At 43.7% G+C, this 23,618-nt stretch overlaps 1 protein-coding gene across 6 annotated transcripts in view; it reads left to right on the top strand.

Annotated features, from left to right (window-relative positions):
* The window catches only part of IGF2BP3 (insulin like growth factor 2 mRNA binding protein 3), a 194,502-nt gene that overhangs the window by 70,396 nt on the left and 100,488 nt on the right, over positions 1-23,618 (top strand). For 4 of the 6 annotated variants that reach the window (XM_068236009.1, XM_068236007.1, XM_068236010.1 and 1 more), the window contains one exon: positions 19,596-19,644. In XM_068236009.1, coding sequence (XP_068092110.1) covers positions 19,596-19,644 — 49 coding nt within the window. Of the gene's footprint in view, positions 1-16,459; positions 16,532-19,462; positions 19,498-19,595; positions 19,645-23,618 lie in introns of those variants that run through there. The other 2 variants (XM_068236013.1, XM_068236012.1) reach the window with 2 other exon arrangements.

Here is a 23,618-nt window from a genome sequence, read left to right as displayed (position 1 = left end):
TCAAGCCTCAACTTTGATGCAAACAAGAGGCACCATACTTTGTGATCCTGCTGTGTTGCATACATCTCGTTCTATAAATAATGCAGCCTGTTAGTATCAGTGATGCCCATGACAGCCTCTGCGTTCCTGAGTGCATGTGTCTGCAGTGCTGAACGCTGTTAGTCTGCATTGCAGCGGACTTGCATCTGATGCTGCATGTTAGAGCCACTGCTGCATTCTCAGGGGGGTGTGCCTGACGGCAATCGTTATCTTTTATTTATAGCACAAACCTGTTCCATGGCACTGTACAGAGTCAAAGTGGAATGTGATTCACCAGGCAGAATTTCCTATAAGCTTCTTTACTGTTCAGTGAAGCTTCGTGAAATGACTTTTCACTGAATTGAAGCATCTCAAGTGAAGAACTAATGGGTAATTGTTGTCTACTTGGCTCCTGGAATTTGTCTAGCTCTGGTCTCAGCTGGGATAGAGTACTGGTTAAAGGGAACCAGAGAGGAACGGGGGGTTGAAAAAAAGAAAATGATTTTATACATACCTGGGGCTTCTTCCAGCTCCATAAGCCTGAATCGCTCCCACGCCGCCGTCCTCAGCTTCCTGGATCCGCCGGTACCGGGCCCGTCACTTCCGGCGGACGCGGCCAATTGTCCGCATCACAGGGGCTCCCTCCATACATGTACGCATGCGGCAGCGCAGTAAGCAGCCACATGCGTATCTGTATGGAGAGAGAGCACCCTGTAATGCGGAGAATTGGCCGCGTCCGCCGGCCGACTTGCCGACTCGCGGCAATGACGGGACCCGGTGGCGGCGGATCCAGGCAGCGGAGGACGGCGGCGTGGGAGCGATCCGTGCGTATGGGGCTGGAGGAAGCCCCAGGTATGTATATTGAATCCTCTCTGGTTCCCTTTAAGGGCACTGCCTTTGACATGGGAGACCAGGGTTTGATCCTGGCTAGGGTCAGTACCTATTCAGTAAGGAGTTCAAGGCAAGACTACCTAACACTGCAGGGTGGCCTCCTGAGTGCGTCCCAGTGGCTGCAGCTCTCGAGCGCTTTAAGTCCAACAGGAGAAAAGCGCTATACAAATGTTCGGATTATTATATTACTATGAGGCTTCTCCCTGGAAGCTGCTCAGCCATGCTTTGTGCCATTGTCCATCCAATCTCACCTCAATAGGGACCGAATCACTTGACACTTCTGTATGACTCTCTACCTCAAACTGTTGTCCAAAGGATTGTGCCTGGACCACTGCGGGTGGCTTTGCGTGTTTACACCTTTTAGACCCAAGCTAACCTTCTTAAAGTGGACCTGATCTCTTGCACAGGACAGAAGGAAAACAGAGAAGTGCACCCTGTATGTATTGAGAGTATAGCCTTTTTAATCCCCCCCCCCCCCCATCTGCTACTAATCCCCAGTGTAATTTGATCTCTCAGTTTTGTCAGCTGGCTGCCTCAGCAGAGCAGCTACTTAGTAAATACAGGATGTTTAATATGTCTGCTTCCATGAAAGCAGGAAGTAAACACTGCAGATTGGCTGCAGGGTTTGTATCGGCTGTAAAATGTTTTTCTTTAAAGGCTATTATGCTGTTGGTTATCTCTTAGAGCAGAGAGGAAGTTAGAAGTTCAAGCCCACTTTAAACCTCTAAATCTGAGCATAAACAGACTTTAAGTTATGCAATCCCTGACATGGCCGTAAAGTGCAAGTACACTAGTCAAATCATTTTCTGGCAGATCAGATCACGGTGATCGAATCTGCCAGAGCTCGATGCCTCAATATGCCTGCCCCATCTTAATTTTGATTGGCTTCCAGTGGATCGGTCTGTATGGAAGATCTCACTCCTGCGAGGGTGAGGCAGTAGCTGGATGGCCGTAGTGTTGCACTGGAACCGCTGCTCTTGTCTGCTGTCATTAGATCGTCTATTTTGTACCACTGTATGTAATATACTATCACTGTTTTTTCTCCTGTTGCTACCTGGGTCACTGGAATTCTCTCAGCATATTGCATCATTTATAAACCAAACTGAAGTACTTCATATGCAAAATGGATTGCATCATTGTACGTATATATTTAATGTATATGTATGTAATGTACGGTATATGTAATCTGTCTGGCTTCTGGGATTTGACCAGCTGGGTATAAACACACTGCGATCCATAGCTCCCAACTGTCCCTCTTTGGGAGCCCTGTCCCTCTTTCCTCCTCATTTGTCCCTCTTTCAAGACTTTGTCCCTCTTTCTATGTAAATATATATATTTCTATACTAAAAAAATGAGTGTTTGACTTTAAAATTTATTCCCATCTTTTAAATTGATATATTACAAATTTAAAAATGTTAATATGAAGTAAAATGAACCAGGATAGAAAGGACCAGTGTGGTTTGAATTATAAAACCTATTTTTCTTATGAAATCTGTACGGTATGCGTGACTAGGGGTGTGATGGGGCGTGATCAGGGGTGTGGCTTAAGTGTCACTCTTTCTCATTTCAAAAAGTAGGGAGGCATGGCGATTAGCTCGCCTCATTAGTCACACCTGACGTGGGATATATATCTAACTGCAAATACTGGAACTCCCTACCTCCACCCATTAGGGCAGCCCCCTCCTTCAACACCTTCAAGAAGGCCCTCAAAACTCACCTTTTCACTCTTGCCTACCACCCCTCACAATTGCTCTAAACCCACAGCCGAACTCTGGTCCCCTACCTCTCGTGTCCCTACCTCTCCCTCTAGATTGTAAGCCTTTGGGCAGGGTCCTCACTCCTTTTGTGTCCTACCTGATCATGCACCTCTATTACTGTGCACCCATGCTATGCATTTGAGTGAACCTAACTTGCCTAATCTCCATGCTCCCATCCAGTGACTAAGCATTACCTTGTACTCATACTGTGCTGTGTGATCTGGTTTTCTTGTATTCCTGTATTGTCATATTGCTGTTTGTCACCCCTAAATATTGTCTGTAACCTAAATTAATGTCCAGCGCTGCGTAATATGTTGGCGCTTTATAAATACAACAAATAAATAAATAATAAGTCTTTTGGTCAAGGTGAGGCATTGGAAACACAAAGGGGCTATGCCTAATACACACTTAGATTTTATGGCAGATGTCTATGGAAATTCGATTATAAATCAGATCTGAGCATGCTGGAAATCGATCTGGCAAGAAATCTGCCAGAAAATCTCATTGAGCGTATTGGGCATTAGAGAGCAATAATTGGCTAATATTTTGGGGTGTTCCCAGAATGCAGTTTTTAGTATCGACTTGAGTGCAGCGTTTCCCCGCATGCAAACCGGACAGGGAAATGCTGCCGATTCAGACAATCGCTTGCCGTGCAAATCTGGACAGTGTTTTCCATAGCGTGCTTCTGAATCTGTATAGCCGTGCATAGCTATATGGATTCATTTACGGCTTCACAGCAGCACTGGAGCCGTGATCGATTGGGAAGAGGATACGGCAGCCAGTGCAAATAGGCCCTTGAAGCAGACCTGAACTTCTCTCTGCTCTAACATAAGTAACAGCATAATAATCTTTAAAGAAAAACATTTCTTTGTTACAGCTGATACAAATCCTGTAATAAATCTGCAGTGTCTACTTCTTGCTTTCATGGAAACGCACTATGGTTTAACATCCCTTGTTTACAAATTAGCTGCTCTGCCAGGGCTGCCGCAATTCCTGAGCTGACGCAGCTGAGAGATCCAATTACACTTGTGATTAGTCACAGATGAGGGGGAATTAGACAGGTACAGCATGCACCTGACAGATCTCTGGTCGGTTCAAGTGGTCATATACATATGCATATTACAGCGGAAATCGTCTTTAAGTAAACATACCTAAAGCTCCCTGCACAGTGCAGATCAGTTTTCCGATTCCGATTTTCCCTGAATACATTTAACAGAAAAACGGATCAAAAAACGCAGCATGCAGTAAAGATTAAAAATCGGATGTAAAAAACGATTAAAAATCGGAATCGTGTGCAGGGAGCCTGAAGCTGCTAATGTCTCATAAGTGCAGGGCTACAGTAGTATCTACACATAGATTTATTATGTTCTTCATGCCTGTGGTTTGAGAATCTGGGCATTTTGAAATGTAAATGTGGGTTTTCTCAGGAATTGTGATCTAGGCCGTGTCTTTGTTGATTTGTCATGTTATGGGGAAGGGCTATTTGCTGCATTCCATTCTGCATATCACAATACCTCAGGTAGATTCTGGGCTGCTGTAAAAAGTGTGCAATAGGTGTCTGCACAAAAGCCACATGTAATGGAAATATTGGTACACTTGTAATTATGTTTAAAGTTAACCTTAAAATGAACAAGCTTTGACATTTTCAAACAGTACAGTCCACAGTTTACAAGAGATCCGATTCATGAAATCCGTATTCCTCTCATTTCAGGTTCCCCTTAAAACCTGCAGCTGCTAAATGTTGTAAATGGCACTAATAAAAAAATGAAATTGGAATTTTTTGTTTTATTGAATACCCAATCCATTGATTTCCTCTTTTTTTTTTCACGGCCAGGATACGAGCAAGTAACTGGGAGCAGATTGGACCGTTGCTTGCCGACTGTCCAGTTATGTAGAGCTGCAGAAAATTGCTAGTATGTGAAGCCATTATCGACACGCCAGATTATAGCCAGTCTGTCAGCCAAATATGGAAGGAGATTTCCAGCCATGTCTGTGAACACAGGCTGGTATCTCTTCACAACTGCCTGCCTCACATCTGGCTGCACATGGAGACCCCACTAGTAGAATCACCTCAGCGTGATCTGTATATTCAGCTCGCTATCCGCATGTCTTGTTCTGCGCACAATTTCACCACCTTATTTACCAGTGCATTCTGAAACAAAAGAGCTTCCCTTAGCAAAAAGCTGATCTGACATAATGGAGCCCCCCGCGATGAATAGAACTGGATTGTTTTCCCTTTATGGGTATGGATGAGGAAAGATTACATATGCAGACGTGTGAACGCCTTCAGCTTAGCTTTAGGAAAGTTAGCTGCTCTACTGCTAGCCTTTGTCTATAAGTTAATTCAAGTAATTGGTTGTCATTTATCTTTGAGACAGGAATTGTGAATCTTTTGCCTTCTCTGTCATATCCATTCATTGCATGTTATGGCTGCTAGTGGAGGTTATAGGTACTGCATTGATGGGTTGCGTAGCAACAAGGTGATAGTATGTGTGTTTTTCCTCATAACTAGTGTTTATGATTTATGACGGGGTTGTGTTCAGGTGTTTTTGTTTTTTGTTTTGTTTTCCTGCATCCAATCTGATAAAGGCCTGGAACCCACTAGTATATATAAAAAGAGAGAACCGAGAGCCAAATATAGTGTAGTAGGTACTAATAAATGGGTAAAATAGAAAAGAGTACAAAGTTATACTCACAAACCAGGGTTACTTCCAGGCAACCACTGTAATAGGCAGGTGAGGAGATTTTCCTGTCCTCACTCAGGGTTAGGAAGTCGCTCTCTGTAGATGGGAAGAACAAGGGGTATCCCCCTCCACCAAGGGTGGATATTATGTCTAGTGTAATGGAAAACAGAGGCGCCAAAAGGATGAAATCAATTGTTTAAAAATGCTTTGGAGGCAGTTGGTGGACTTACCTCCTGTAAGCAGACACAACAAGCTCTGTATTCAAAAAACAAAGTAGATTTATTGTTACACTCCAGGGTATATTCGCAACACGTTTCATGGGTATATTCCCGCTTCCTTAGGTGATAATTAACAGGAGTACACACAGTGCAGTCTTAAGGTCACTACGCGCCTCTGTTATCCATTACACTAGACTGTAACTAACTACGGTCGCTTTTCTGAGCGCTTTGTGATTTGAAAAGCTCTTGCTAATGTAATGCTATGGGTGTGATCCCACTTAAACAATGTGATTTTATAAAAATCCCCCATAGCATCGCATTAGCAAGAGCTTTTTCAAATCACTAGCGCTTAGAAAAGGGTGCAAGTGGGTTTGAGCCCAAACTTTGTTTTTAACTTCGCATTGCTCTTTAATACCCCTCCCCACTAAAAAAGGGGGAAAAGAAACTTGCCATAGGATTCTGCCAATTATTTGCCGTATATAGGAATTCTTTAAAAGCGTGTACACATGGGAAGACAGTGTTCTCCCCAGAATTATTTTCCAGCCGGGTGGCATGAAATAGTAGCCGGGTGGCATGAAAAAGCAGCTGGGTGGGTAGAGATGAAAATGTAGGGCAACTCTGCTTACAGCATAGGAGGTGGTGAGGAGGTGAGCCAATGACAGCCGGGTGGTCACCAAATCTAGCCGGGTGTAGCACCCGGCTAAAAGAGCCTGGGGAGAACACTGGGAAGATCTGGGTCTTGGGGGGACAGTAGACTGTTTTGATCAATGTACCTGATCGGACCATATGCCACGTCAGCATGCACTGTTGCATTTCTAACGCTTTATGCAGCTTTTGTTTTTAAAGTGGACCTGAGCTCAGAACTTCCTCTTTGCTTTTAAAGATAAGCAACAGCATAATAAGCTTTAGAGAAACACCTTTTTGTTACAGGTGATCTAAATCTTGCAGTGTCTACTTCCTGCTTTCATGGAAGCAGACATGGGATTAACATCCTGTGTTTACAAATTTTCTGCTCTGTTGAGGCAGCCAGCTGAGACATCGGTTTACAGTGGTGATTAGTCACAGATGAGTGGGAATTAGACAGGCTAAACACTCTACATAGATACAGGATGCATTTCTGTTTTCCTTTTTGTCCTGTGCAAGAGTTTAGGTCCACTTTGAGCTATTCTCTTTGACCTTTCATTGATCAATAGTTTTATATTCCACACAGCATTACATGCATGCATTTTTTTACTAGCATGCCCAAATGCTCAATGACCAATCAAATGCGTTGTATGCGTTTCCAATTGGTTTGTAGCAAAATTCACTTTTTCTTGGACAATCTGATCATTTGATTTGTTGATCAGAAATGAAGAGCTGCTTAGTATTTGACCTCGGAATACGATGCACAAACTGTGAATTAAACTAAGATAGGGTGACTGATATAGACCTTTGGCACCTGCAGGATTAATTTGGGCACAGGTATCCCCTACAGTTGCTGATTAATTGAGTTGCCAGCCTTTTGGCTATGCGTAAGTAACCAAAACACTGCAATGAAAGTTTCAGCTGTGATTGAATAGTGCTTGGATTTGCACTGGGATAAAGACAATCGAAAGTAGAGTATTGGTTAGAATTGTTTTTTTTTTTTGTTTTGTAGGGGGAGGGGGGAAGAGGAGGAGGATGATGTGGAGGCTAACTTGTTTCCTTTTAAACAATGCAAGTTGCCTGGCCGTTCTCCTGATTGTGTTCCTAAGGGCTGCCGTACACTGGTCGATTGCCACCAGATTGACCAACAGATAGATCCCTCTCTGATCTAATCTGATCACAGAGGGATCTAACGGCTGCCCATACACTGCACACAGATTTTTTTTTTATCTATTTCAGCATGAAATCTATTCACAACCTGTGGAACTGCCGCCTACCTCGCCGCCCCTGCTCCCCTAACCAGCAGCAATACATCACCTGTCCGTCGGCGCGAGCCCCCGGGTCCTTGCTTCTTCCAGCGTCCTCCTCCATCTTCTCTTCATGTCCCGTCCTGTGACAAGCGGAAGTCCAAACAGTAGGGCACCCTGTACTGTTTGAACTTTCGCCTTCCTATAGGATGGGACAGGAAGAGATGAGAAGCAGTCAGAAGAAGTGAGAGACTGAGGGGACCAGGGGACTTACGCCAACAGGTGATATTACTGCTACGTCAGTTGTTGCCGTATCAAACGCTGCTAACGTCGCTGGTGATTGAGCTAAATTTTCCGCATGGACAGATCGACTGAATCGATTTTGGGTGGAAATCTATCGGTCAACATTTTGCGTAACTATTACACAGCAGATTCGATCAGTAATCGAATCTGTTGTTTCGACGGAAAATCATTTTGTATGGGTATCTTTAGGGTTCTTTTCCACCAGCTGTGCTCAGATTCGAATATTGGAGCACTCTCGTTTTGCTAATCGCAAGGTCTCCGTGATTTAGCATGTCGGTTGGGGCTTACCCTGTTTGTTTTTATGGGGTGGGGGAGGGTGTCCAGCATACTGCAGTTTTTTCACGCAATTGGGACTGTATTAGGTTGTTTTTTTGTTTGTTTTGTTTTTTGTTTTTATACCTGGTAAAAAGAATTGGTGAAAATCGGAACGCATTGCAGTTTTTCGTTAAGAGCCCTAGTACATTCTCACAGACCCAGAACAAGCATGCAGACCAGGTGATTATCAACAAGAAATAAACATGGCAGCTTTCATATCGCTCACCTCTGGTTCCTTTTTTAAAGAAAACCTAAACTGAGAAGGATATGGATTTTTCCTTTTAAAATAATACCAGTTGCCTGACTCTCCTGCTGATCCTGTGTCTCTAATACTTTTAGCCACAGTCTCTGAACAAGCATGCAGATCAGGTGCTCTGATGAAGTAAGACTGGATTAGTTGCATGCTTGTTTCAGGTGTGTGATTCAGCCGCTACTGCAGCCAAAGAGATCAGCAGGACTGTCCCGGGAACTCGTATTGTTTAAAAGGAAAAATCCATATCCCTCTCGGTTTAGGTTCCCTTTAAAGAGAACCTGTACTGATTAAAAATATTTAAAATAAACACATGAGGTAACTTCAAATGAACATTACATAGTTACCTTGCCATCAGTTCCTCTCAGAAGCTTGCCATTTTCTTCTGACAATAATCTTACAGTTCTGACAATATTTTGTCAGATCTGAAATATATCAGTTGCTGTCAGTAAAATATCAGTTGCTGTCAGTTATAGCTGAGAGGAAAACTGATGTACCCGGTAATGTCCAGGTTTCCCTATGGCTCAAGTAGGCGATGTTACAGTTTAACAGTGTGCTCACCAGAAAGCTGTTATGGGTAATGGCCATTTTCAAAATGGAGGACGGAAAATTCCCTTGATCACAGTGAAAAAACAGGACGCGGGACAGGAGAAAGACAGAGGAGTAGACTACATGGAAGGTAAGTATGACTTGTGTATGCTTATTTTGACTTAACTTTCAGTTCAGGTTTTCTTTAAAGAGAACCCGAGGTGGGTTTGAAGAATATTATCTGCATACAGAGGCTGGATCTGCCTATACAGCCCAGCCTTTGTTGCTATCTCAAACCCCCCTAAGGTCCCCCTGCACTCTGCAATCCCTCATAAATCACAGCCACGCTGCTGACAAACAGCTTGTCAGAGCTGGCTTTGTTTATCTCTATAGTGTCAGTCTGCTGCTCTCCCCGCCTCCTGCAGAACTCCAGTCCCCGCCTGCATCCCTTCCCTCCCTGCTGATTGTAGGGAAAGGACGGGGGCAGGGACTGGAGCTATGCAGGAGGCGGGGGAGCAGCTGAGACTGACACTACAGATGTAAACAGAGCCTCACAGCACGGCTGTGATTTATGAGGGATTGCAGAGTGCAGGGGGACCTTAGTGGGGTTTGGGATAGCAACAGAGGCTGGGCTGTATAGGCAGATCCAGCCTCTGTATGCAGATAACATTCTTTAAACACACCTCGGGTTCTCTTTAAGGTATGATTTAAGTTGGGAGGATTGGGTAAGGGTAGCCGAATAGGGAAATTATTAAAACCGCTAAGTTTAGCTTAAAGAGAACCTGTACTGAGTAAAAATATTTATAATAAACACATGAGGTAACTTTAAATGAACATTACATAGTTACCTTGCCATCGGTTCCTCTCAGAAGCTCATCATTTTCTTCTGACAATAATCCCTTACAGTTCTGACAATATTTTGTCAGATATGAAATATATCAGTTGCTGTCAGTAAAATATCAGTTGCAGACAGTTATAGCTGAGAGGAAAACTGATGTACCAGGTAATGTCCATGTTTCCCTATGGCTCAAGTGGGCGATGTTACAGTTTAACTGTTTGCTGACCAGAAAGCTGTTATGGGTAATGGCCATTTTCAAAATGGAGGACGGAAAATCCCCTTGATCACAGTGAACAAACAGGGCGCGGGACAGGAGAAAGACACTGAGGAGTAGACTACATGGAAGGTAAGTATGACTTGTGTATGCTTATTTTAACTTTTAAAGTTCAGTTCAGGTTTTCTTTAAAGGAGAATGACAAATGTACGCACTAAAGCTTTTGTGATGTGCGGCCACAAACATGCTACAGCAAGCCTGTAATGTGTGCATGTTACCACCTGGTTTAACCTTGTCATTATAGTTTACCCTTTTGGTAAACACAAGATATTTAGCTAACATAAATGCAGGCAAGAAAATCTGATTAGGGTTTAATTTATACTGTGCTTTTATGAAGTGGTTGGAGTGATGTGAGAAGTTTGACCTGTTAGAGCTGCATCTTCTGGTCAGCAGTCAAGTGACAGCAAGATGCAGACCTACAGCAGTCAGGTGACAGCAAGATAGACATACAGCTGTCAGGTGACTGCCGGATGCAGGCGGGCAGTAGTCAGGTGACTGCCGGATGCCATCTTTATTCTCTGATGTTTTGGTTGCAATCTTATTAATCAGTGACACAGAATGTGTTTTTTAAAAAGGCCTTTGTCAGCTTTCTTGAAGTACTCGGTGTGATACATATTTAATCAGGCTTTTTTTTTTTCTTAAATGATTGTTTGAGTAGGAACCTCTAGTTTCCAAGCATATCTTGCCAATAGCAGAATATCCTTCTGGATACACACTGTTCCCGCACTCGATTCCTGGCCGATCGATTATTTCCGACATGTCCGATTCCCGTTTCGATGGATCGATGGCATACTTTGCATTAGAATCGACCTAACTATCATCGAAATGTGCTCGGAAATCGAACGGCCGGGAATCTACGGGGGCATAGAGTGCGGGAACGCACCGTGTGTACCCAGCATTAAGTTACGCGACCTCTCATAGCTTCCTAGCTTTTGATATGAAACCGTTCTGGGTCCTGGTTTAGAAACTTTCCACCCTCTGCTTTGTAGTTTTTGAAAAAATGAGCAATCCTAATTTGAAAAATGAAAATCACTACAAAGTCCTAAAGGGGTTCTAATTCCTTTTCACACTATCCAAAACTAAAATTACTGAGTGGATTTTAGCAACTTGGGTCAGTGGGCAATTAGATGTATGCAGAGGCTGCCAAATCGATTTCCTTTTAAACAATACCAGTTGCCTGGCAACCCTGCTAAGCATTCTGGTCAGTAGTGTCTGAATCACACACCTGAAACAAGCATGCAAGTAATCTTGTCAGGGTTTTTTTTTGTGTTTTTTTTTTTTTTTTTTGTCACATCTGATCTGCATGTTTGTTCGGAGTCTATGGCTAAAAGTATTGCAGACCGAGGATTAGCAGGACAGCCAGGCAATTTGCATTGTGTAAAAGGAAATAAGTGTAATATAAATGTTGTCTCGTCAACAGATGGGGTGCTGATTGCTCAAGGAAGCTGTACTGGGAACTGCCAGTGCATGGATGTCACTGTGGAGAGTGGGCTGCTGTACATGGAGGAGCCACACAAGTATTCACCTGCAGCAATGGCCAGCCGGCAACCTTGAAGTTTTTAAAGGAGAACTGTAGTGAGAGGTATATGGAGGGTGCCATATTTATTTCCTTTTTAAGCAATGCCAGTTGCCTGGCTATGCTGCTGATTCTCTGCCTCTAATACTTTTAGCCGTAGACCCTGAACAAGCATGCAGCAGATTAGGCGTTTCTGACATTTTTGTCAGATCTGACAAGATTAGCTGCATGCTTGTTTCTGGGGTGATTTGCACCACTGCAGGCAGATAGCTCAGCAGGGCTGCCAGGCAACTGGTATTACTTAACCCCCTTGGCTTTCCGATTCTTTCGGATTTAGGGTCTAAAAGCGGTGCAATTTTTTTGCACCCTTTCAGACACTAAAACCTGGAAAAAATCATGCTGCCAGGGAGATCTGCAGCAGCCCAGCAATCACTCACCTCCCTGGCTCTAGCGCTGCAGTTAAGCCTCCATCCTCTGGGTGGCGCTGCAACTCTAAAGTGAAATTGCCGGCTGTCGTCATGACTACAGCCTGCGATTCCCGAAAGGTATGTAGAAACGCTCCCGCTGCACGCATTGCTCTGCATTCAGCCTCCGGTAGCTACCCCGAGCAGAGGTCGGCATCACTGCTCTTAGCTGTGGTTTTCCGCCCCGACCCTAGCTCGGGATAACTGCCGAGGAGGTTAAATGGAAATAAATATGGCAGCCTCCAGATACCTCTCACTACAGTTCTCTTTAAGATTCCCCTTCGCTCTGCTGTAGCTTCATTCAGCCTGCCCTTTATCCTCTCATGAGCTTAATTCAGCCTGCCCGGTATCCTCTCAGTAGCTTCAGTGTTCTCCCCAGGCTCTTTTAGCTGGGTGCTCCACCCGGCTAGTTTTGGTGAGCACCCGGCTGTCATCGGCTCACCTCCTCCTCTGCTGTAAGCAAAGTTGTGCAGAGAAGCACCTGCCCTGCATTCTACAAAAACCATAGAAAATCAGATCGGATCTGTCTGAAATTATCTATACGACCCATCTATCTGACGGGAAATTGCATGGTGTGTACCAGGGATTAGGGAAAGATTACTCTTGCATGTGTGGGAATCGCAGATGATTCCTCGCAATCGTTTTGCTGCACAATTGTGAGTTCGTTTTTGTTTTTTTTCCCCCACAGCATTTTAACTTGTTTTTTGTTTTGTTTGTTTTTTATACAGTAGCCATTGATTTTTATTGAAAATTGCATGCATTGTGTGGGAAAGAAGCACAGGTCGGGTTTAGTTTTTAATGCTATGTGAAATCTCATATCCCTCTGGAATAGCACCATAAACTATATGTGGTTCTGTATGTGTTTTTTGTCTGCAGCGGATTTGCTCAAGTGTGACCCCTGCCTTATCGGTTAGAGGCAGAGCATCGGCACAGAAGTCAGACCAATTGCATTGTTAGGGAATAAGATAACGGCCTTCTTGTTTTTCTCACATCAGGTCCCCTTTAAGACAGTCCAATTACTTGGAGAGATAGAAACAGAGCAAAGCCTGCAGTTTGTGGTGCCTTCCTAGAATGCTGCTGTCGCCAACTACACGAGTCACTTCAGAAGCTGCACATGTAAAGCTCCTGCCTGCTATGTACAGGGAAATGGCTGTCCTGAGAGATAATGGTTTTATGCTTATTTCAGTACATATTCTATACAACGTCACAAATCCTGTAATATTTTCAGTAGAACTATGGACTCTGTCACAAGTCCTATAATCAGAGGAACTTTGTCAATTGGGCTGCCTGAAACTTTCCTGCCAACTGCGAAATTACTCAGTCTTGTATATCTGTCAGCCCCCCTCTTTCCCTGCTGTATTTACTCTCTTCCTTTTCTCTTTAAGCAGCCTGTATTGTTATGTTGTTGTGCTGTTGGTTTTCCACTGCTAAGGACTTGCCATGCATTTTTAAAAGAATTAAAGTACAAGAGGAGTCTTCAATGTCTTTCGCAGTCTTGAAACGCTGTTGTGTTTTTTTTGTATTTTTTTTTTTTTGTATGTTTTTAATGTGAAGCTCCCAGCTCTGAGATGGTTTGTGAATCTCTTGTATGCAGTATTGTTGGATTGCCGTAGGTCACAGCACCGATCTGGTGAGCCATGCATGTTTGGCAGCCTGACAGAGCCCATGGCAAGAATGGAGCGCATAGAATGACAGGCATTTTGTAAGAAAGCTGAGAAGCTTGTATTTTGCACCGACATAAACTATTTTATCATACTGTATCAACGTTTCCAAATTTCTTTTCTTTTACTTCTACTTCTCACACCTCAATACATCAAAATGTTAAAGCTCTGGTTCAAAATCACCATTACATTTCTTCAGCAGATCTCATTTGATTTGTGTGGAAATTTGGTGCAAAGCTCTTATTTGGCTGACACACAGGCTCAATCCACAATCGGTCTAATCATTACGGCGACTGTTATAAGCCAATAAGCTTGCCCATACAGTGCTCATTACCCAACTAAGTACACTGCTCAGTGGAAGGGGAGGAGAGATGGGCGGAGCACTGGTGGCAGGGTGGGTATGTAAAGGCATTGTGCTAGTTTTGTTGCTGTGCGATCTGCTGCTAGATTCTCAATAGCAACCTTGCAGAACAATTCTTGGACAAGTTTTTGCGTGTGGTGGTTAAAAAAACACCCAACACGCTGGCCTCAATTCTGGTACGCTTACCATCCGTTTTACCGCATATGTGGTATTTTTCTGCATGCTGTGAAAGCAGTTTGCTATTCTGGTAGGTTTTAGTCAGGTTTACCGCATGTGGTAAAATGTGCTGTATTTTGTGATTTACCGATTAGTTTAAGGGCCCTTTCTCATTGGCGTTTAGGATGCGAGGGGATCACCGCATCTCCTTGCATCCTCCCGCCGGTACTTCCGGTTGTCGGCCGTACAACTGGAGGCGGCGTACCGTCAGTGACTCTGGGGACTCTGATATGTGCTCCGGAAAACTGCAGCATGCTATCCATAATCCCCACCCCCCCCCCCCCCCCCCCTCGTCACATCGTGCCGGATCATGTAGGTCAATTCGCGTTAATGTTAACGACTCCATTGATGTGAATTGGTTGCATTTTCCTAGCAGTGCGTGCAGTGATCACACCACCTGTAGTGGAAACGGGCCCTTAGGCCTGCCTGTACCTGGCGGTAAAGTCAATTTGTATGCAGTTTTTAGTGGAGGTCCTATTCCTGTTTTAGTGTAATTATTATTCTGGCTGTGTAATAGAAAAGAATAGTAGAAATAAAACTCCAAATATTTACTGGAATTTTTATATATATATATATATATATATATATATATATATATATATATATATATATATATATATATATATATATATATATATATATATATATATATATATATATATATATATATATATATATATATTATATATATATATATATATATATATATATATATATATATATTATAGGGAATGCCTATACATAATTTCCATAGGTTGCTACATAGTCAAAAAAGAATCTTCCAAAGACTATCTTGAGTTATGGAAGACAATATTTATTTATTATATTTATAAAGCGCCAACATATTATGCAGCGCTGACAATAAGACTATTCTATTTATTTACTGCTGAAATACCGCATATTTTCCGCATTTACCGTACTTTTTTTCTGTACGTTTTACCACATTTTGTGAAATGCGGAAAAAGATTTCAGAATTGTCCCCAAAAAAGGGAAAAAACCGCATGAGGTATTTTACCAACAAAAAGAAATATTTACCTATAACTGCACATAACTACCAGAATTAAGGCCATTGAGAGAAGTGTTTCAGGTTCTCTCTCAGGCACACTGCAGATCCGATTTGCGATTTTTTTTTTTTTTTTATTTTTTTTATTTGCGGTTTCAATTTTCCCTGGATGCTATAGCATGCAGTGCATAAATTAGAATTGCATCAAAATCGCAAATCGGAATCACATGTAGTGTGCAAGAGCTCTCACCCTCGCTCACTAGATTTGGTCCACTTAGGAATTTTGCCTGGAAATAAGTGATATTTTATATATCCAAGTTTAACTTGCAAGTTGAAAGAGCGAGAAAAACTTAAATAAAATTTGGCCATGAGACCGGAAGCAGCCTATGTAAAGGTGTTAAAAGCAAGCCATGTGAGCAGGAATCCTGCAGCTTTTTGGCTTTGCATCACTCTCCTGTTCCAAACCTTTTTACACTGTGCCACTCAGGGTTAAATGGCTTTGCTAATCTACAGTGACCAATCAGATTCCAGTGTATTAGATCAGCGAGGGGATTACAGGCAGCTTTGCATTGCAACATATCTCTGTATTAGCAGTAGTGACTCGCATACATTTTTTTTCCTTGTGGGAGGGGCGAGGGAGAGATATGTTGGGCTAGAACTTGCCTGTGTTTGTCCTGGAACATTTCATCCCTGGTTGAAGAAAAATTTATTATTTTTTTTACTCCACATGGAGTAATGTAAACATGTGGCTGTCTTTGTGCCAAGTTTGTCACAGTATTGGGCGATTATTTCTGTGGGCATCTTGTGTTTGGCACATATTTGGCCACATCCACGAAGTAGGGACATTGCCTCTTGTAAAGCGGACCTGAACTCAGAACTTCCTCTGTTTTAAAAGATAAGCAACAGCATAACTTTTTAAGGAAAAACGTTTTTGTTATAATTGATAGAAATCCTGCAATAAATCTGCAGTCTACTTCCTGCTTTCATGCAAGCAGACATGTTAACATCCTGTGTTTACAAATTAGCTGCTCTGCTGTGGCAGTCAGCTGACACAGCCGAGGGATCGAATTATAACTTTTGATAAGTCACAGATGAGTAGGAATTAGACAGACTACATTTTTAAGTAGATACAGGGTGCACTTCTCTAGGATTTCCTTCCGTCTTCTGCAAGAGTTCAGGTCCACTTTAAAAGGTTTGTGGGTTTGCATATAATAATCTCGCAGGTAAGGGTGGGGGTGTTTATAAAAAATTTAATACACCCAATTGACTGAAAGGTTCTTTTTGTTTACAGATTTGGAAAGTGATTAGTCCTGTTATCATACAGCCAGCATTGTCATTGGCCCAGAGCAAGCATGTGGAGAAGGTGCTCTCACTTTCCTGATCAGTATGACAGGCGGTAGCCTTTTTAAAGTGATGTGTGTGCACATTATTTTTCTCAGAATGTTAATTCATGATTTTTTTTTCTTTTGGGGGGGGGGGGGGGGGGGGGAGTATATACTATTTTGGGCAGGCATGTGTTCAGTAGGGCTTGGAGTCTGACAGAAAAGTGCTATAAAAATACTAAGATGATAATTATTAATCCAAGCTGTATTCCCTTTTTAACACTGTTTGCAGATATGACCACTTTAATCAATCAGCTGTCTCTCCATAGTGGCGATCCCTCATGCGGGAAAGAACTTTGCTGCATGCACTATTGTTTTCACACATCGCGTGTGAGTCTCATTCCCGGCAATCAGATCATGTGGAAAACACACTTATGATAGGTACACACGATGAGATTTGCTGGCAGATCGATTATTCCCAGCATGTCCAATCTGATTTCCGATCAATTTTCCATGGAAGTGAATGGAAAATTGATCAGAAAATAATCTGTTGGAAATCAGATCGGATCTGTTGGAAATAATCGATCTGGCAGTAAATCTACCTGGCATTATGGTGGCCACTAATAATCTAAGCTTTTTCATCCATTCTTGCGATTTCTTTTAATATAAGGGAAAGGCCTAATGCTGGGAATACACTGGTCGATCTGGCGGCCAATTAGCCGCCGGATCGACCCCCGCTACTTCCCTGCTTGTCCGCGCGGATCGATTCCCGCTCGTCCCCGCCGGCGCTTCTAACCTGCTTGTCCGCGCGGATCGATTCACCGCTATTGTGCGCCCACGGGGATCGAACGCGGAATCGCCGCGGTGATCGGACACGTCAGATATCATATATAATATATATAATCCTCCCCTCGACGCTGTGTATGCCCAGCATTAGTTGTCCGTTCAAAATATCCACTGTATTTACCGGAGATTTGGTAAAATTGGATGAAGATTGGCTCATTAGTGGCCACCATTAAAGAGACTCTGAAGCGAGAATAAATCTCGCTTCAGAGCTCAAAGTTAGCAGGGGCATGTGTGCCCTGCTAAACCGCCGCTATCGCGCTGCTAAACGGGGGTCCCTTCACCCCCAAACTCCCCACTGCAACACTTGGTCGCTCCTGGAGGCAGGGCTAACCGCCGCAGCCCTGCCTCCAGTCGCGTCTATCAGCGGCGCATCGCCGCCTCTCCCCCGCCCCTCTCAGTGAAGGAAGACTGAGAGGGGCGGGGGAGAGGCGGAGATGCGCGCTGACAGCCGCGCGTGGGGCAGGGCTGCGGCGGTTAACCCTGCCCCAACCAGGAAGCGCTCCCCCGCTGCACCGAGGGGATTTGGGGGATCAGGGACCCCCGTTAAGCCGCGGGATAGCGGCGGTTTAGCAGGGGCATACATGCCCCTGCTATTTTTGAGGTCTGAAGCGAGATTTATTCTCGCTTCACTCTCTTTAAGCCCCATACACACACTCAACAGCGGTATTTTAGGCTCTCACAACTTTTCTTGTGAAACACACAAAAAAAAATCTCTTGCTAGTGTTAAAGCAGCTGATAAGACTGGTAAGAAGTCAATCCAAAAGTTGAATTGACCTCTTATCAACTGCTTGAACAATACAGAAGCAAACGACTGGTCCGTCGGACCCTCCCGCTGGGCGGACTTTCAGCAGACTGTAGTGCATGTCCGCTGAGCGGATCGTTCAGAAACTGCCTTATCAGTCTGCATACAGACTGTACACACGCACTACTGTCGGGAGAACAACCGCCCAGCAGGAGGGTCGGACGGACCCGTCCTCACACCTTAAGGGCCCTTTTCCACTAGCAGTCGCTAGCGTTCACGCTGAATGCTAGCGACTGCTGAATCGCAAATGGTAAAAAATTACAGACGATTTCCCAATGTTTGCGGCCGCGATTTTGCTATGCACTGCATAGCAAAATCGCGGCAAATATTGCGCCGCGATCGCGTTTCAGGCAAAAACGAATCGCGGTAGTGGAAATACCCTACCGCGATTCCTATGTTATTTAGCAAACCCTAGCGATTGTAAAATCGCTAGCTGTTTGCGATTCCGCTAGCGCGAACGCGCTAGTGGAAAAGGGTCCTAAGAGTTTGTCTGTGTGTCTTTAGTCTGAAAAAACCACAGGTATTTTTTTGTGGGCCCCCAAGTGTGATCCCTCCCAAAAGCTACTAGTTTAGTTAACTGCAGTGCCCCCTGCAGGTGAAATCTCGTAGGGTGGTCAGATGTATTCTATATCGGAATGATGTACCATACATATAAAGGAAATGTATGAACCGTCCTGTAGCTTGCAAGAGAAGTTCCTTTTGATATTAGGGGTCCAATTTTATCACCAGCCCTCTTAACCTGATATGTCACCATCCTGTCTACATTGCAGGCTATTTAAACATCGCTCTTGACTCACTGTTCCAAATTTGTATTAACTTTTCCATCTTTATTTTGAGATCCATTCTGAAGGGCAGCAAAAAAACTGATGTCTGTTTACCGTGTGCATTCTTGGGAATCCCAAGCAGTATGTGGCATCTCAGGCATTTGCTGCTTCATCTTTTAAATGCTCTGTGCAGCAAGTTCTTCACACCACAAATGTTTGGCTGGGAGTCCCACAGTACAAATGTGTGTTTGTGGAGTCTTTTTAACCAGTGTGCTGCCAGATGCGAGTCATGGGCATTGTTCCACCTCAAATCCCTCCCCTCCCCCAAAGTGCATATCCCACACCAGGATAGTTTCTTTGTGGTGGGGGTGGAGGCTTTTTTTTTTTTTCTATATCCCCTCCCCTCAGAATGGAGGAAAATGCTTGGAGCTAATTGAATGATTTCAACTTCAAAGACCAGGAATGATAGGAATTCCCCCACAATTGTATGTGATTAGTTAGCTCATGGCCAGTTTAGAAGATGTGTTTGAATCTTTGATTTGAGCACAGATTCCTGGAATGTGGACTGCCAGTTCATGCCGTTGATCTCTCTAGCGTCAGTAAAGTTATGATTCCAGAAACGTCATTCTCATGTTTTTATTTTTCGTGTAACATACCTGTTCTCATGCAATGTTTGTCTTCTTTGTTTTACAGGAGTCGGAAACTTCAGATCCGAAATATACCGCCTCACTTGCAGTGGGAGGTAAACGTCATGTTTTTCATCTTTAGCTTGTTTTTTTGTTTTTGGATGGGTTCTCTTGTGTAATATGTTGAATTGTTCAGAGGACAAAGATTACACCTCATGTGGTTTGTGTTGGGGGTTTATTTCCTTTAGGCTGTATCTGCCTGAGCCTTGTTTTGTTTTGTTTTTTGGATGGTGCCTGAGGATTCCATGCTCTGGCAGGGATAGTGGGAGTAATAAGTAGCCAAGTAACGTCACTTTGTTAGGAGGTTATTTCCAGGCACGCTGGGACAAGAGACTTTTTTTATGTTTGTAAACAGACGTAGAAGTTGTAGGGTTATTGCAAATGGTGACTTCAAACACTCCTGTTTACATGTACTGATGTTGGAAATCTACACACATACTGTACATATACACTGATACTGTACATATACACTCATACTGTACATAACCACACATACTGTACATACATACTGTACACACAAACACATATTGTACACACATGCACGCATACTGTAAGTATGTGCATACTGTATGTACGCGCTTGCATACTGTACATGCACGCATACTGTACGTACGCATTCGCATACTGTACAAACGCACGCACACACTGTACATACATACGCGTGCACACACTGTACATACATACTGTACACACAAACACATACTGTACACACATGCACGCATACTGTAAGTACGTGCATACTGTATGTACGCGCTCGCATACTGTACATGCACGCATGCATACTGTACATGCACGCACGCATACTGCATTCGCATACTGTACAAACGCACGCACACACTGTACATACATATGCATGCACGCACGCGCGCACACACACACGCACGCATACTGTACATACATACACACACACTGTACATACGCACGCATACTGTACATATACGCACACACATGCACACATACTGTACATACGCGCGCTGTACATACGCGCGCTGTACATACGCGCGCTGTACATACGCGCGCGCTGTACATGCACGCTCATATTCTGTGTTGCTGTTCCCAGATTTAGACAGTTCTGATATCTATGCATGTCATTCTTACAGCTTTACTCCTTATGCTTTTTAAGAGAGCCAGCATGATACAAATCATCTTCCACAGTGCTGAAAATTAAACAAAGTAGCAGTTTAGATAATGGGGAAAGTGGTGTCTGTGTACTTTGTATCTACTTAAAGAACCGACACTGTTGCATGGTGTAATTATCCAAAATGTGGCGATTCTAGAAAATCTGCATTCTACTTTTTGGGGTTTGGGGCAGTGATTTTGCTTATTCTAGCAAAGGTTATCTCCATGTTCGTTTTTGTTTGATTAGATAGAGATCTGTGGACTGCCCATATACCGCAGGCCAATTCCCGATCAATTTCATGCCGAAATCGATCAGAAATTGACCTTGTAAAGTTTTTAATGTGTACCTGAGACGAGAAAAGAAGAAAATTACACATACCTGGACCTTCCTCCAGCCCCCTTCAGACTAATTGGTCCCTCGCCATCTTCCCAGGCTGCCTTGACCCTCCGCTAGGTGACCTAGTAATTCCGCCAGTTGGCGTAGACACAATCTGGCTGCGCACGCTTCCGTGGCCGGCAGCGTTCTGCACCTGCGCAGTACTGGCAGTGGGAGGGCATCTGGGTATGCACGAGCAAGCTGCATATGTGCAGTACGCCCGATTCAAAGGGTTAACTGGGCACAAGCGGAAGATCCAGGTGGCTGGCAAGGGATTGATTAGCCTAAAGGGGGCTAGAGGAAGCCCCAAGTATGTATAACTTTTTTTTTTCTTCTGTCTTAGGTTTCCTTTAAAGTGAACCAGAGACTAAGCACCCACATGTATCTGACCATATATATCAGTGGGAACATTAGAGAAAACACCTACCCTGCTCTGAGCATTCAGTCTGGCTTTGCTATAATGACTCCGCTATAAAGATTCCTGAGCAAAGCCAGACTGATTGCTCAGTCAGGGATTTTATCAGGGCTGGTAAGAAGCAAGCTGAACAGTTAAAAATGAAACAGAGCAGGGTAGGTGTTTTCTCTAATGTTCCCACTGATATATTTGGTAAAATACATGAGGGTGCTTCGTCTCTGGTTCACTTTAAGTGCATTTTTATGCATTTGTAGAAACTGTACATTTGTCCTGGGGTAAAATGCACGTTTTTGTTTTTTTCCTGCCTACTGTAAGTGACATAGGAAAAATTAGACAGATATGACGGGTTTTTGACTAGTCCATCTCCTCGTGGTGGAGCCTCATAGTTGTTTGTTTGTTTTTTTGTTTTTTTTTTATTTTCAAAAGCATTTACTGAATAGCAGTTGCTCATTCTGAAAAAAAACAACTGCCAAAATTAGTTGCAAGAGAATGGGGAGGCCAGCTGGCATGTTTTGTGTAGATGCTTTTCAGGGATTATAATCCTAAAGAATGAAGGATACTGAGCATTGCCTGTGAGAAGATGGACTAGTCAAAGACCTGTCAGATCTGAGATTTTTACTGCCTACTGTGACAGCAGCATTAGAAAGAAGTAATGTTTAGTGTATTTTACTCTGTGAGAAATGTACTTTATATAAATTGATTATTATTATTTAGTATTTATATAGCACCGCCATGTTCAGAGCTGTACAGAGTATATTGTCTTGTCACTAACTCTCCCACGTAGGAGCTCACAATCTAGTCCCTACAATGGTCGTATGTCTATGTATGTATCGTATATAATGTATCTATCGGAATCTAGGGCCAATTTTGCAATTTTACTTATCTGTATGTTTTTGGGATGTGGGAGGAAACTTGAGTGCCCAGGGGAACCCCACACAGACACGGTGAGAACATACAAATTCCTTGCAGATTGACCTGGCTGGAATTCAAACTGGGGGCATTAGAATGCTACCATTTTTTTTGTGATTGTGGTCCTTTAATTATCTTTACCCAGGGCATTAATTTGAATAAAACTGGATCAGATTAGATCATTTAAGACAGTGATCTATTGCCTCCACATATCCATTTGACCCTTAAAGGTGTTCTGTGGGGGGGGGGGGGGGCGCTGTCCTGTCCCGCGCTGTCCTCCTACGATCCTCTGTTCCCCATCGCCAAGTCCCCATCTGATATTCGTCTAACAAGACTAATAGTGCTCACTCCTGCAGGCGTCTTCGGGACAATTTTCTTGTACTACGCCTGCGCAGTAAGCTCCCGATGACGCACGTGCGCAGCTGCAGTCTTATTAGAATCACAATTACACCGGGACTGGCGGCGGGGAACGGATGATCGCTGGAGGACGACGTAGGACATTACAGCTGCAGGGGGCTGGTAGAAGCCCCAGGTAAGTGTCTGTTTTTAGAAGCCCCCCTCCACACAGAACCCCTTCAATCTCCAATGGGGTGGAGCTGACATGTTTGTTTCCTTTTTAAATACACATTGCCTGGCTGTCCTGCTGATCCACTGCCTGTAATATTTTAAGCCGTAGACCCTGAACAAGCATACAGTTCAGATGTCTATGACAAATCTGGCAAGATAAGCTGCACGCTTGTTTTATGCTATGGGATACACGGTAGGCCTGAAAGATAAATTGAATTTAAATCGAAATCGCGATCACAAAGATCACAATTTCAGAATCGTCAAAGCGGCGAATATCGCGATCATGTCATTTCCACAAGAGGAAGTTTGAAGAAGCTCCTACAAACTTTCCCAAAGTCCCAGTGCCCGCAGCGTTGGACATACCTTCCATCCTCTATCGCCCTCTGCCGCCTCTTGTGCTTGGCAAAATTTGGGGGACAGAGGAGGCACAGAGAGAGACAGCGTGGGCACAGAGAGACACAGGAGACCCAGAGGGTGCACAAAGAGAGACACAGAGGGGGCACAGAGAGAAACAGAGTGGGCACAGAGACACAAAGGAGGCAAGAGAGAGACCCAGAGGAGGCATGAAGAGGCAAAGGGGGCACAATGAGAGACGGGGACAGAGGGTTGTCAGGCACAAAGGGGGGGGGGGGGACAAAGCTTGA

Source organism: Hyperolius riggenbachi, chromosome 5 (assembly GCF_040937935.1).
Source record: "Hyperolius riggenbachi isolate aHypRig1 chromosome 5, aHypRig1.pri, whole genome shotgun sequence".
NCBI classification, from domain to species: Eukaryota; Metazoa; Chordata; class Amphibia; order Anura; family Hyperoliidae; genus Hyperolius; species Hyperolius riggenbachi.
This window is presented reverse-complemented; position numbering and strand designations above follow the sequence as displayed.